Source organism: Cebidichthys violaceus, unplaced genomic scaffold (assembly GCF_023349555.1).
Source record: "Cebidichthys violaceus isolate CVI_PGR_0920_01 unplaced genomic scaffold, fCebVio1.0.p SCAF_2, whole genome shotgun sequence".
NCBI lineage: Eukaryota > Metazoa > Chordata > Actinopteri > Perciformes > Stichaeidae > Cebidichthys > Cebidichthys violaceus.
In genome coordinates, this window is record NW_027176372.1 from 16298036 (window position 1) to 16311703 (window position 13668).

General features: G+C 42.3%; 4 protein-coding genes across 20 annotated transcripts in view; all 4 read left to right on the forward strand.

Moving 5' to 3' along the window:
- Positions 1–13668, forward strand: part of LOC137875492 (protocadherin gamma-A11-like) — a 262793-nt gene that overhangs the window by 184405 nt on the left and 64720 nt on the right. The window contains exon 1 of one of the 17 annotated variants that reach the window (XM_068714784.1): positions 10959–13502. The exons of the other annotated variants lie outside the window; for them this stretch is intronic. Within the exon in view, the coding sequence (XP_068570885.1) occupies positions 11121–13502 (2382 nt within the window). The 5' untranslated portion in view covers positions 10959–11120. Of the gene's footprint in view, positions 1–10958; positions 13503–13668 lie in introns of those variants that run through there. 17 annotated transcript variants of the gene reach the window in all.
- LOC137875920 (protocadherin beta-16-like) lies at positions 1516–4342 on the forward strand. The gene has a single exon (XM_068715439.1). The coding sequence runs from the start codon at positions 1694–1696 to the stop codon at positions 4106–4108; it is 2415 nt and encodes an 804-aa protein (XP_068571540.1). The 5' UTR covers positions 1516–1693; the 3' UTR covers positions 4109–4342.
- LOC137875792 (protocadherin gamma-A7-like) lies at positions 4467–7174 on the forward strand. Its single transcript, XM_068715301.1, has 2 exons — positions 4467–5058; positions 6340–7174. Exons 1-2 carry the CDS (start codon positions 4712–4714, stop codon positions 7172–7174), a joined length of 1182 nt encoding a protein of 393 aa, XP_068571402.1. The 5' UTR covers positions 4467–4711.
- LOC137875793 (protocadherin beta-16-like) lies at positions 7921–10529 on the forward strand. The gene has a single exon (XM_068715303.1). The coding sequence runs from the start codon at positions 8082–8084 to the stop codon at positions 10527–10529; it is 2448 nt and encodes an 815-aa protein (XP_068571404.1). The 5' UTR covers positions 7921–8081.

Below are 13668 nucleotides of genomic sequence, written 5' to 3' on the forward strand. Positions count from 1 at the left end.
AGCTGTGTGTACTGCTCACACTCATGAGTCACAGTGTACATTCACTTATCACATTTGTTCCTCCTGACGTACTATAATATCCTCCTAAAATTCTGATTGCATATTTGTCATCTATATGTTTCCCTAGTAAAGACAATGCTTTCTTTAAGTCTGTAGCTGTTGTTTCGTTTTGAAGTGTAACTTAGGTTAACAACTGTAGCGACTAAGTAACAGACACATAATGTGCTAATGTGTCAACTATGTATGCTTTATTAGAGAATGGATTTTAATGAGCCAACAATTTGGAATTTGGTTTTGATTTGAATCCTGATGTTTTGTCAGCAGCAAGTTTGCTATAAACTTTTATAATTCTAGAATGGGGTGCATTTATTGATAAAGAACTTAAAGTGCTGTGTTAACTCTAAGTGCTGTGTTAAGACAATAATCTAAGTTTTTTTATTATGTACTTTTTGTTAGCTCTTTCTACTCTTACGTATTTTTATAGAATGAGAGAAGGATATATGGCTTGTGTTTATTGGTCTGGAAATCTCCATGTTGATTAAGAATCATAATTATTTCCAAAATGACAATCTTTCTTAAGCTTTCTTTACAACTGCAACATTATCACATCATGTGTCATTAAATCCGTGGGTTCTGCCTATTTGTTAATATTATTGTGCATTCAGCACCAGTGTCATGGACAGCGCTATCTAGATAGGAACACTACAACAGACACACCAGTGTAACAGGCAAAGCATGGCCCATTACTTCAAAACACATATTTGCAGTTTCCCTTTCCTGAAGATTGTTCCACCACGTGTGCAAATTTAAATGTTTGTGGCGTATTACTGTTGCTAAATATTGGGTAAACAAATTCAGGTGAACATTTTCAGTTGCATAACTTATCAGCTTGGTCCTGGTCATACCTGACAAAAATATGGAGGAAGAGTTCTAGCTAGAAAATAAGTTGTATACGCTGCTGACGGATGGCAAATCATTTTTCTTCCCAGTGGTCATTGTATTATCCCAGCAGCGAAAATGGCTTATTAAAAGTAGTATAAATATTTTTATAAGGTTCATTGACAAATTTATTTGTAAGAGAATAATTACTTAAACATACAATCATATCTATCTTCAATTAAAAAAAAGACTGTTAAGTTAATATTAAGTTAGCATTTATTTGGCAGATCATATTTTAGGATTAAACTGTTTCTGATCAACTCCACAACACCCTTTTATTCTTTGTTCGAAAATCATTACACTCTTGATTGAAGAAACTACCTACATAACAACTGAGCTCCCAACATAATGTATCCACACGAGGCCAATTAATTGAGCAGTTTACTTTTTTTTTCAAAAGTAAGGCATGGCTTTATTTTCTTTGTAATGACTTAAGTCGTATTTATTTCTTCATATTGAACCTCCTACTGCATAGTGTAGTTTTCTGCAGTGCAAGTGTTTGGACTCTCAGGGCCGCTGTTGGCTAATGTAGAGCCCAGCCCCATCATTTGTTACATTAAACAGAGAAAGAGACACCCATACTGCACACAAGCTCCGTTGCAGACACCGGGAGATATCCGCGCTGCGATTTATCTATTTTTGATTCAAGAAACACGAAGATAATTCATCTTCATCGGGAACCCTTTGTAATAGACGGATCTTAACGCGTTGGAATACATCTTTTTACGTCTACGGTATTTTGTCGAATTTTAAAATGTCGGACAGAACAATGAGACGGCAAGTACTGTTGTTTATCTCGCTTTTTTCCTTGTGCTCAGTGTTTGGGCAGGTCACCTACTCCATTCCCGAGGAACTGTCTAAAGGCTCTCTAGTTGGTAACATAGCGCAGGATTTAGGGTTGGACGTGAAACGATTGAAGACCGGTAAAGCTCGCATATATACAGGGGACAATGCAGAATACATCGAGCTGAATAAAGACAGAGGAGTCCTGCTTGTGAAAGAGAGAATCGACAGAGAGGCGCTCTGTGGACAGACAACACCTTGCGCTTTACATCTTCAAATAACGCTGGAAGACCCGATTGAATTCTTTACTGTTACGGTGCAAATTAATGACATTAACGATAACGCACCCAGCTTCAAAAAGGATGAAATGAAATTTAGGATTAGTGAGTCGGCTGTGATTGGAGCAAAATTTGTTCTAGAGAGGGCTATGGATCTGGATGTTGGTGTGAACGGATTGCAGGGTTATTCGCTAAAACCTACAGACAATTTTCAACTGAAGCTCCAAAATCAGCAAGACGGGAGTAAAAAGGTAGAGATGGTTTTGCAAAAACATCTAGACAGAGAGGCTCAAGACCACCTCTCTTTAACTCTCACAGCTACCGATGGTGGAGATCCTCAGCTGTTGGGAACAATGCGAGTAGAAATTTCAGTGCTAGACGCGAATGACAATGCCCCAGTATTTACGCAGGAAGTATACAAGGTTACTATAATGGAGACTGCTCCGAAGGGCACCATATTGAGTACCGTTAGTGCTGTAGATGCAGATCAAGGGTCAAATGGAAAGGTGTCATATTCAATAACAAACACGTTGGATGATGTCCCTGTTATGTTTCAAATCGACGAAGAAAATGGCGTGGTAGCTTTATCTGGGAACCTGGATTATGAAAAGGCACAGCAGTATGAAATACACGTCCAAGCTAGTGATGATGGTGGACTCACAGATTCGTGTAAGATTATTGTTGAGGTGACCGATACGAACGATAATCACCCATCTATTAATATCATGTCTAAAACTAATTCAATATCGGAGAACTCTAGGCCGGGAACTGTGGTTACTATATTTAATGTTGAAGATCCTGACTCTGGAGAAAATGGAAAAGTTGCGTGTAACATCGAAGAACACATGCCTTTCCTGATGAAAACAACGTCGAAAAAATTCTTTAGCCTAGTAACCGACAGTGAATTAGACAGAGAGATCGCTTCTCAATATAATATCACTGTGACCTGTTCTGATGAGGGAGTGCCCTCCCTCTCCAGCAGCGTCACTCTCACCTTACAGATCTCTGATGTGAATGATAACGCGCCTGTCTTTGAGAGGAGCTCATATGAGGCCTACATTGTAGAAAACAACACACCAGGTCTCTCTATATTCACAGTGAAAGCCAGAGACGCTGACTGGAACCAGAACGCCCGTGTTTCTTACATACTGGAGGACTCCTCTGTTAACGGAGTGCCAGTCTCCTCATATGTGTCCGTTAGTGCTGATAGTGGAGTCATCCATGCAGTGCGCTCTTTTGACTACGAGCAGATCAAAGACTTCCACTTCCGCGTCAAAGCGCAGGATGGAGGCTCCCCTCCACTCAGTAGCAACGTGACTGTGAAAGTAATGATCCAGGACCAGAACGACAACCCTCCTCAGGTTCTGTACCCAGTCCAGACTGGAGGCTCTCTGGTGGCTGAAATGGTGCCTCGTTCAGCAGATGTGGGCTATCTGGTCACTAAAGTGGTGGCTGTTGATGTGGACTCTGGACAGAATGCCTGGCTCTCCTATAAACTGCAGAAAGCCACAGACAGGGCGCTGTTTGAAGTGGGCTTACAGAATGGAGAAATAAGAACTATCCGCCAAGTCACTGATAAAGATGCTGTGAAACAAAGACTGACTGTGATAGTGGAGGACAACGGGCAGCCCTCTCGTTCAGCTACAGTCATTGTTAACGTGGCGGTGGCGGACAGCTTCCCTGAAGTGCTGTCTGAGTTCACTGACTTTACACAAGACAAGGAGTACAATGACAACCTGACTTTCTACTTAGTGTTGGCTTTGGCTGTAGTTTCCTTCCTCTTCATCACGTGTTTAGTGGTTATCATATCAGTGAAGATCTACAGATGGAGACAGTCTCGCGTCATGTATCACTCCAATCTCCCTGTGATTCCGTATTATCCACCACGTTACTCAGACACTTTGGGGACAGGGACTCTCCAACACGTGTACAACTACGAGGTGTGCAGGACGACTGACTCCAGAAAGAGTGACTGTAAGTTCGGCATAGCCGGTAGTCAGAACGTGCTGATAATGGACCCCAGTTCTACAGGAACGATGCAGCGGATACAGAGTGAGAAGAGCATCCTGGATGAACCAGACTCTCCTCTAGAGGTTGGGAAATTTTAATAGTTATGTTTCATTTTAATGCAAATTAAAAGGAGATTAGGAATTGACACATTCCTTTTTAGCACCATGGACAGCGACACGTAACACTGCTTAAAAGAAGTGAATATACTCATATGCTGTGCTTTTATTGTTTGTCTTGACTTCATACTCTTTCTTCATATAACTTAAAAAAAATGTTGTAGTCACACCTTTCAAACTTGTCACTGCTTTCCTTAAACACAGTAGTATCAAATTATATATTGTGTGAAATATCATTAACCCAAGTTAATGGCCAGCTCTTCTCTGACTGCACTTCCTCTTACCATCGATTTTACACTGAACTGGTTCTCTCTGTTGTAATCTGTATTTTCAGCTCAGAGGGTCGCTGTTGGCAAGCGTGTTGCGATTTAACTAGATGTTATTTTACTTTGTCTGTGTCCTGCCCCTTCGTGTACATACAGAGGACATAGTCGGAGAAAGACAGAATACACAGTCCGCGCTCATAAGACACCATGCGAGGAATTGTATGACTGGATATTTACTTTTGCTTCAAATACTTGGAGTGTGGACCATTTTTTTGTTTTCTACCTTCACATTGACTGCTTTGGGAATGATTTTGATTTAATGGTGCAGGAAACCACAACGGAGAGAACAATGAGACGGCAAGTACTGTTGTTCCTCTCGGTGCTATGTCTCAGCTACGTGCTCGGGCAGGTCAGCTATTCTGTTCCCGAAGAAATGGCGAAAGGCTCTGTCGTTGGTAACATAGCGCATGATTTAGGTTTAGATCTCAAAAGGCTGAAATCAGGGAAAGCTCGTGTCTATACAGGAGGCAGCGTAGAATATATCGGGCTGAATAAAGAAAGGGGAGTCCTTTTTATCCAAGAGAGGATAGACAGAGAGGCTTTATGTGGAGAGACGACGCCTTGTGCTTTACATTTCCAGTTGATTCTGGAAAATCCAATGGAACTGTTTCGTGTAACAGTGGAGATCACCGACATAAACGATAATACACCCACTTTTACAAATGCAGAAAAACGCTTTGAAATCAGCGAGTCCGCTGTGATTGGATCGAAATTTGTATTAGAAAAAGCAATCGATTCTGACATTGGGATGAATGGTTTACAACAATACTCACTTTCTCCCACTGATAACTTTGTATTAAAACCTGGAAATCAGGCAGTTGGGAGTAAAAAAGTCGAGATGGTTCTACAGAAGCCTCTTGATCGAGAAAAACAGGAATACATTTCGCTGTTGTTAACTGCTATAGATGGAGGAGAGCCGCAGATGTCAGGGACAATGCGGATATTTGTCAGTATATTAGATGTAAACGACAACGCACCTACATTCGCTAAACCTCTGTATAGAGCAAAAATACTGGAAAATTCTCCCAAAGGCACCAGCGTAACGACTGTAAGTGCATCAGATAAAGACATCGGCGTGAACGGAGAAGTATCATATCTCATATCGACCACCGAACGTCTTTTATCTGAACTGTTTAATATCAATTCCAAAACAGGTGAAATTGTTCTAGTCGGTGAAATAGATTATGAAAAGGCAAAAAATTATGAAATCGATATTGAAGTTGTAGACAGCGGGGGACTCTCTGATTCCACAAAGGTATTAGTTGATGTTGTTGATATTAATGACAATAATCCTCATATAAACGTTGTTTCTAAATCAGAGTCCATATTAGAAGACTCGCCTCCAAACACTGTTATAGCTATGTTAAGTGTAAATGATCCAGATTCTGAGAATAATGGAGCTGTAGAGTGTAATATAAACGGAAACATTCCTTTCAAAATAAAAACAACGTTGAATGGATTTTATACTTTAGTTACAGAGGTCGATTTAGACAGGGAGACAGCTTCTGAGTATAATATCACTGTGACCTGCTCTGATGAAGGAGTGCCCTCCCTCTCCAGCAGCGTCACTCTCACCTTACAGATCTCTGATGTGAATGATAACGCGCCTGTCTTTGAGAGGAGCTCATATGAGGCCTACATTGTAGAAAACAACACACCAGGTCTCTCTATATTCACAGTGAAAGCCAGAGACGCTGACTGGAACCAGAACGCCCGTGTTTCTTACATACTGGAGGACTCCTCTGTTAACGGAGTGCCAGTCTCCTCATATGTGTCCGTTAGTGCTGATAGTGGAGTCATCCATGCAGTGCGCTCTTTTGACTACGAGCAGATCAAAGACTTCCACTTCCGCGTCAAAGCACAGGATGGAGGCTCCCCTCCACTCAGTAGCAACGTGACTGTGAAAGTAATGATCCAGGACCAGAACGACAACCCTCCTCAGGTTCTGTACCCAGTCCAGACTGGAGGCTCTCTGGTGGCTGAAATGGTGCCTCGTTCAGCAGATGTGGGCTATCTGGTCACTAAAGTGGTGGCTGTTGATGTGGACTCTGGACAGAATGCCTGGCTCTCCTATAAACTGCAGAAAGCCACAGACAGGGCGCTGTTTGAAGTGGGCTTACAGAATGGAGAAATAAGAACTATCCGCCAAGTCACTGATAAAGATGCTGTGAAACAAAGACTGACTGTTATAGTGGAGGACAACGGGCAGCCCTCTCGTTCAGCTACAGTCATTGTTAACGTGGCGGTGGCGGACAGCTTCCCTGAAGTGCTGTCTGAGTTCACTGACTTTACACAAGACAAGGAGTACAATGACAACCTGACTTTCTACTTAGTGTTGGCTTTGGCTGTAGTTTCCTTCCTCTTCATCACGTGTTTAGTGGTTATTATATCAGTGAAGATCTACAGATGGAGACAGTCTCGCGTCATGTATCACTCCAATCTCCCTGTGATTCCGTATTATCCACCACGTTACTCAGACACTTTGGGGACAGGGACTCTCCAACACGTGTACAACTACGAGGTGTGCAGGACGACTGACTCCAGAAAGAGTGACTGTAAGTTCGGCATAGCCGGTAGTCAGAACGTGCTGATAATGGACCCCAGTTCTACAGGAACGATGCAGCGGATACAGAGTGAGAAGAGCATCCTGGATGAACCAGATTCTCCTCTAGAGGTTAGTCATATGCGGCTAATACCTGTTATATGTGTTGGCACACAGTAGGAGGCTGATAAGTTAGTTTGAATTCGTCAGTTAGGCAAAATTCCAGCACCTTGGAAAGCGACAAATAAAGCACAATTCCACATTGATTCCCCTTTGCACGCTCCCTCAACATTGACTAACACTAACACAGGTTAGACTCTCATGCTTTCGTCGTTTACTTATTCTTTTGAAATCATGACATCATTGTCCATTTATTAAGTTACTTATCTCTTTTTTTGTCTGATGCACATCCGATTTCATTGTATTTGTAGGTGATACAGAGCTACAGTTATCAATAGAGGTGATTTCTGTATAGTTATATGTTTTGCTCTTCATAGTTTAATTTGATCGTTATTGGACTTTAAACCAAAAATTATACTTTCATCTAACTAAACTATGAGATGACGAAATTACTCATTGTTATATTTTGTTCTGACCACGCATTTTGTTAAATCTGTATTCAAACTCTTTCAGACTAAGCTACAATCCTACTGAAACCAGACAAATACTGTTTTACGTCTTCTGCAACAATTTATTATATTAGATACAATACTCCTGATAATAATTATTAATAATTGTAATGATGATTATACTGATTTTAAGGTTTTATTTTTTTTGCTCCATGCACCCACATTTCTCAGCCCCCATGCCAACCACTGTTGTTCGGTGTCTTGAACAGAAAGGGCCGCTATTGGCCAGAGTGTGGCAGTCTTCGATAGGGCTTGCAACTGTACCTCCCCCTTAGATTGTGACATGGTAGACAATAAAACAGGCACTAGCAGCCTATCCTCGCTTAAATGGAAAACTGCTCACATACATGGAAAGCTGTAGTTTTAGTTCTTCATTTCCTTGAGATACTATCGGAAACTTAACTATTCATACGGATTACATTTTTTTTTAAACGAGACTGGAATACAACGACGAAACAATGAGACGGCAAGTACCGTTGTTCATCTTGGTTCTCTCTCTCACCTCGGTGTTCGGGCAAGTCAGCTACTCCATTCCCGAGGAAATGGAGAGAGGTTCATTAGTCTGTAATTTAGCTCAGGATTTAGGTTTAGATTTTACAAGGCTCAAATCGGGCAGAGCTCGTATTCATTCGGGAGAGAGTGCAGAATATATCGAGCTGAACAGAGACAGAGGTGTCCTCCTTATCAAGGAGAGAATAGACAGAGAAACGTTGTGTGGAGAAACGACGCCCTGTGCTGTACATTTGCAGATGATTTTGGAAAATCCGATGGAATTGTTTCGCATAACAATAGAAATCACAGACATAAACGATAATGCTCCCAGCTTTGCGTCGAGCGAGAAACGTTTTGAAATCAGTGAGTCTGCGGTTATTGGGTCTAAATTTGTGCTGGAGAAAGCCATCGATGCTGACATTGGTGTAAATGATCTCCAAAGCTATTCGCTTAATCCAACAAACAACTTTGCATTGAAACTAGAGAATCAAGCGGACGGAAGTAAAAAGGTAGAAATGGTTCTACAGAAGCCTCTAGATCGAGAGCACCAGAATCAGATATCACTGTTATTAACTGCTCTAGATGGCGGACAGCCGCGTATGTCTGGTACAATGCAGATTACTGTTAACGTGTTGGACGCAAACGACAATGCACCGGTTTTCACTAAGCCAGTATATAAGGCAACAATAACCGAGAATTCCCCGAGGGGAACCAGTGTTATAACCGTTAGTGCATCTGACAAAGATGGAGGCTCTAATGGGGAAATTTCATATGCTATTTCTAATAGCAAGCGTCGATTATCCGACCTATTTCAGATCGATAGAAAAACCGGAGAAGTTATCTTGATTGGTGAAATAGATTATGAAAAAGCTAAGCTCTTCCAAATAGATATCGAGGCTATAGATAATGGAGGACTCTCTGATTCCAGTAAGATTCTAATAGATATCACTGATGTCAATGACAACAGTCCTCAGTTGAAAATACTCTCTAAATCAGACAACGTTTTAGAAGACTCTCCTGAGAATACTGTAATTGCTATGCTAAGCGTAAATGACCCAGACTCTGAGAGGAGTGGAGAGGTGAAATGTAATATTAATGATGACATCCCTTTTAAAATACATAACACAATGAATGGATTTTATAGTTTAGTTACAGAGGTAGCTTTAGATAGAGAGGTAGCCTCTGAGTATAATATCACAGTGACCTGTTCTGATGAGGGAGTGCCCTCCCTCTCCAGCAGCGTCACTCTCACCTTACAGATCTCTGATGTGAATGATAACGCGCCTGTCTTTGAGAGGAGCTCATATGAGGCCTACATTGTAGAAAACAACACACCAGGTCTCTCTATATTCACAGTGAAAGCCAGAGACGCTGACTGGAACCAGAACGCCCGTGTTTCTTACATACTGGAGGACTCCTCTGTTAACGGAGTGCCAGTCTCCTCATATGTGTCCGTTAGTGCTGATAGTGGAGTCATCCATGCAGTGCGCTCTTTTGACTACGAGCAGATCAAAGACTTCCACTTCCGCGTCAAAGCACAGGATGGAGGCTCCCCTCCACTCAGTAGCAACGTGACTGTGAAAGTAATGATCCAGGACCAGAACGACAACCCTCCTCAGGTTCTGTACCCAGTCCAGACTGGAGGCTCTCTGGTGGCTGAAATGGTGCCTCGTTCAGCAGATGTGGGCTATCTGGTCACTAAAGTGGTGGCTGTTGATGTGGACTCTGGACAGAATGCCTGGCTCTCCTATAAACTGCAGAAAGCCACAGACAGGGCGCTGTTTGAAGTGGGCTTACAGAATGGAGAAATAAGAACTATCCGCCAAGTCACTGATAAAGATGCTGTGAAACAAAGACTGACTGTGATAGTGGAGGACAACGGGCAGCCCTCTCGTTCAGCTACAGTCATTGTTAACGTGGCGGTGGCGGACAGCTTCCCTGAAGTGCTGTCTGAGTTCATTGACTTTACACAAGACAAGGAGTACAATGACAACCTGACTTTCTACTTAGTGTTGGCTTTGGCTGTAGTTTCCTTCCTCTTCATCACGTGTTTAGTGGTTATTATATCAGTGAAGATCTACAGATGGAGACAGTCTCGCGTCATGTATCACTCCAATCTCCCTGTGATTCCGTATTATCCACCACGTTACTCAGACACTTTGGGGACAGGGACTCTCCAACACGTGTACAACTACGAGGTGTGCAGGACGACTGACTCCAGAAAGAGTGACTGTAAGTTCGGCATAGCCGGTAGTCAGAACGTGCTGATAATGGACCCCAGTTCTACAGGAACGATGCAGCGGATACAGAGTGAGAAGAGCATCCTGGATGAACCAGACTCTCCTCTAGAGGTTAGTCATACGCGGCTAATACCTGTTTTAAGTTTTGGAACACATTATGATGAGTTAGTTTGAATCCGTTTGTTAGGCAAAGTTTCAGCACCTTGGAAAGCGACAACGAAAGCACAATTCCACATTAATTCACCTTTGCACGCTCCCTCAACATGTCTTGTTTTTTTCCTGTGCATAGTACACTTATTCATCAAGTTTTATGCTTCCCATTTCATTTGTCTCAATCTATAGAAGATAATTTATTTTCTTGTCATTTAACTCTATCTTCTGGAAAGTTGGGCAGGTTATGTGTCGGTTAACTGTAATGAATGTAGTATTTTTTTAATTTGCATTGCATTCTTGCAGTTTTACTCGTGTACTTTCACAATTTGAACTCATCGGGCCGCTGTTGCCCAATATGTTGCAGTTTCGCATTGCTTTATGTAACTGATTCACCCAGTCATCGCTCTGGCATATAACTGAGGCACAGTCGCATACGTAGAACGCACACTTCGGAGATCAGACCTTATGATCCACGGACATCTCAGGCTGGAATTTATTTTTTATTCTGTGGATTAAACATTTTCTCCTACATTTTTCATTGACATCTAACGGAATTTCCCTCGCAAAACGGAATTAAACAGCTGTAGTGCGAAAGAGGTATCGGACAGAACAATGAAACGGCAAGTACTGTTGTTAGTCTCCATCCTCTGCCTCAGCTCTGTGATCGGGCAGGTCAGCTACTCAATTCCGGAGGAAATGGCAAAGGGCTCTTTGGTCGGTAACATAGCGCAGGATTTAGGTTTAGATGTCAAACGTCTCCAGTCAGGTAAAGCTCGTATTTATACGGGGGACAGTGTCCAGTACATCGAGCTCAACAAAGAAAGAGGAGTCCTCGTTATTAAAGACAGAATAGACCGAGAAGCGCTATGCAGACAGACAACGCCTTGCGCTTTGCATTTTCAAATTACGTTAGAGAACCCACTAGAATTATTTCCAGTTACTGTAGAAATCACCGACATTAATGACAACGCTCCAGTATTCCAAAAGGAGGAGAGAAGGTTTGAAATAAGCGAGTCAGCGATCATCGGCTCTAAGTTCATGCTAGAGAAAGCGATTGACCCTGATATCGGACTGAATGGTCTTCAGAGATACACTTTAAAACCAAGTGACAATTTTGTGCTAAAATTGCACACTCAGTCTGATGGAAGCAAAAAGGTAGAAATGATTTTACAAAAGCCGTTGGACCGAGAGAAACAACAACACATATCTTTACTCTTGACAGCGGAGGATGGAGGAGAACCACAAATGACCGGAACAATGCAAATCCATGTTACTGTACTGGATGCAAACGACAATGCCCCTGTGTTTAGTAAATCCGTTTACAAAGCAAGCATTACAGAAAACTCCGTAATAGGAACACTTGTTACTAAGGTCAGTGCTTCAGATGCAGACAAAGGCTCAAATGGAGAGGTGATCTACGTCATCGCGAATAGCATTGATACTATGTCAAAGTTATTCCACATTAATAGTGAAGGTGATGTGATACTAAATGGACAAATAGACTATGAAAAAGAAAAAAATTACCATGTCGATATTGAGGCGATTGATCAAGGCGGACTATCGGATTCAAGTAAGATAATAATTGATGTAATTGACGTTAATGACAATAGCCCTATTGTAAATATGATATCAATATCAAGCTCAGTCCCAGAGGACTCTGCACACAAAACAGTAATAGCTTTAATGAGTGTAAATGACCCTGATTCTGAAACAAATGGAAAAGTCAACTGTGTGATAAATGAACATATCCCATTTGAAATCAAATTTACATCAAATAATTTCTATAGCATCGTGACAGACAGCGATCTAGACAGAGAGACAGCCTCTCAGTATAATATAACTATGACCTGCTCTGATGAAGGAGTGCCCTCCCTCTCCAGCAGCGTCACTCTCACCTTACAGATCTCTGATGTGAATGATAACGCGCCTGTCTTTGAGAGGAGCTCATATGAGGCCTACATTGTAGAAAACAACACACCAGGTCTCTCTATATTCACAGTGAAAGCCAGAGACGCTGACTGGAACCAGAACGCCCGTGTTTCTTACATACTGGAGGACTCCTCTGTTAACGGAGTGCCAGTCTCCTCATATGTGTCCGTTAGTGCTGATAGTGGAGTCATCCATGCAGTGCGCTCTTTTGACTACGAGCAGATCAAAGATTTCCACTTCCGCGTCAAAGCGCAGGATGGAGGCTCCCCTCCACTCAGTAGCAACGTGACTGTGAAAGTAATGATCCAGGACCAGAACGACAACCCTCCTCAGGTTCTGTACCCAGTCCAGACTGGAGGCTCTCTGGTGGCTGAAATGGTGCCTCGTTCAGCAGATGTGGGCTATCTGGTCACTAAAGTGGTGGCTGTTGATGTGGACTCTGGACAGAATGCCTGGCTCTCCTATAAACTGCAGAAAGCCACAGACAGGGCGCTGTTTGAAGTGGGCTTACAGAATGGAGAAATAAGAACTATCCGCCAAGTCACTGATAAAGATGCTGTGAAACAAAGACTGACTGTGATAGTGGAGGACAACGGGCAGCCCTCTCGTTCAGCTACAGTCATTGTTAACGTGGCGGTGGCGGACAGCTTCCCTGAAGTGCTGTCTGAGTTCACTGACTTTACACAAGACAAGGAGTACAATGACAACCTGACTTTCTACTTAGTGTTGGCTTTGGCTGTAGTTTCCTTCCTCTTCATCACGTGTTTAGTGGTTATCATATCAGTGAAGATCTACAGATGGAGACAGTCTCGCATCATGTATCACTCCAATCTCCCTGTGATTCCGTATTATCCACCACGTTACTCAGACACTTTGGGGACAGGGACTCACCAACACGTGTACAACTACGAGGTGTGCAGGACGACTGACTCCAGAAAGAGTGACTGTAAGTTCGGCATAGCCGGTAGTCAGAACGTGCTGATAATGGACCCCAGTTCTACAGGAACGATGCAGCGAATACAGAGTGAGAAGAGCATCCTGGATGAACCAGACTCTCCTCTAGAGGTTAGAATGTTACAATTCAGATAATCACACTCATACTTTTGTATAATTTCACTATTCAGTAATGTTATTTTCACCCCATACCGTTTCAGTACCCTGGACAGCGAAAGAACAGCATATCCTCCTTTTTCACTTTCTCTTCATATTTCTACTTAATCTTAAAGTTGTT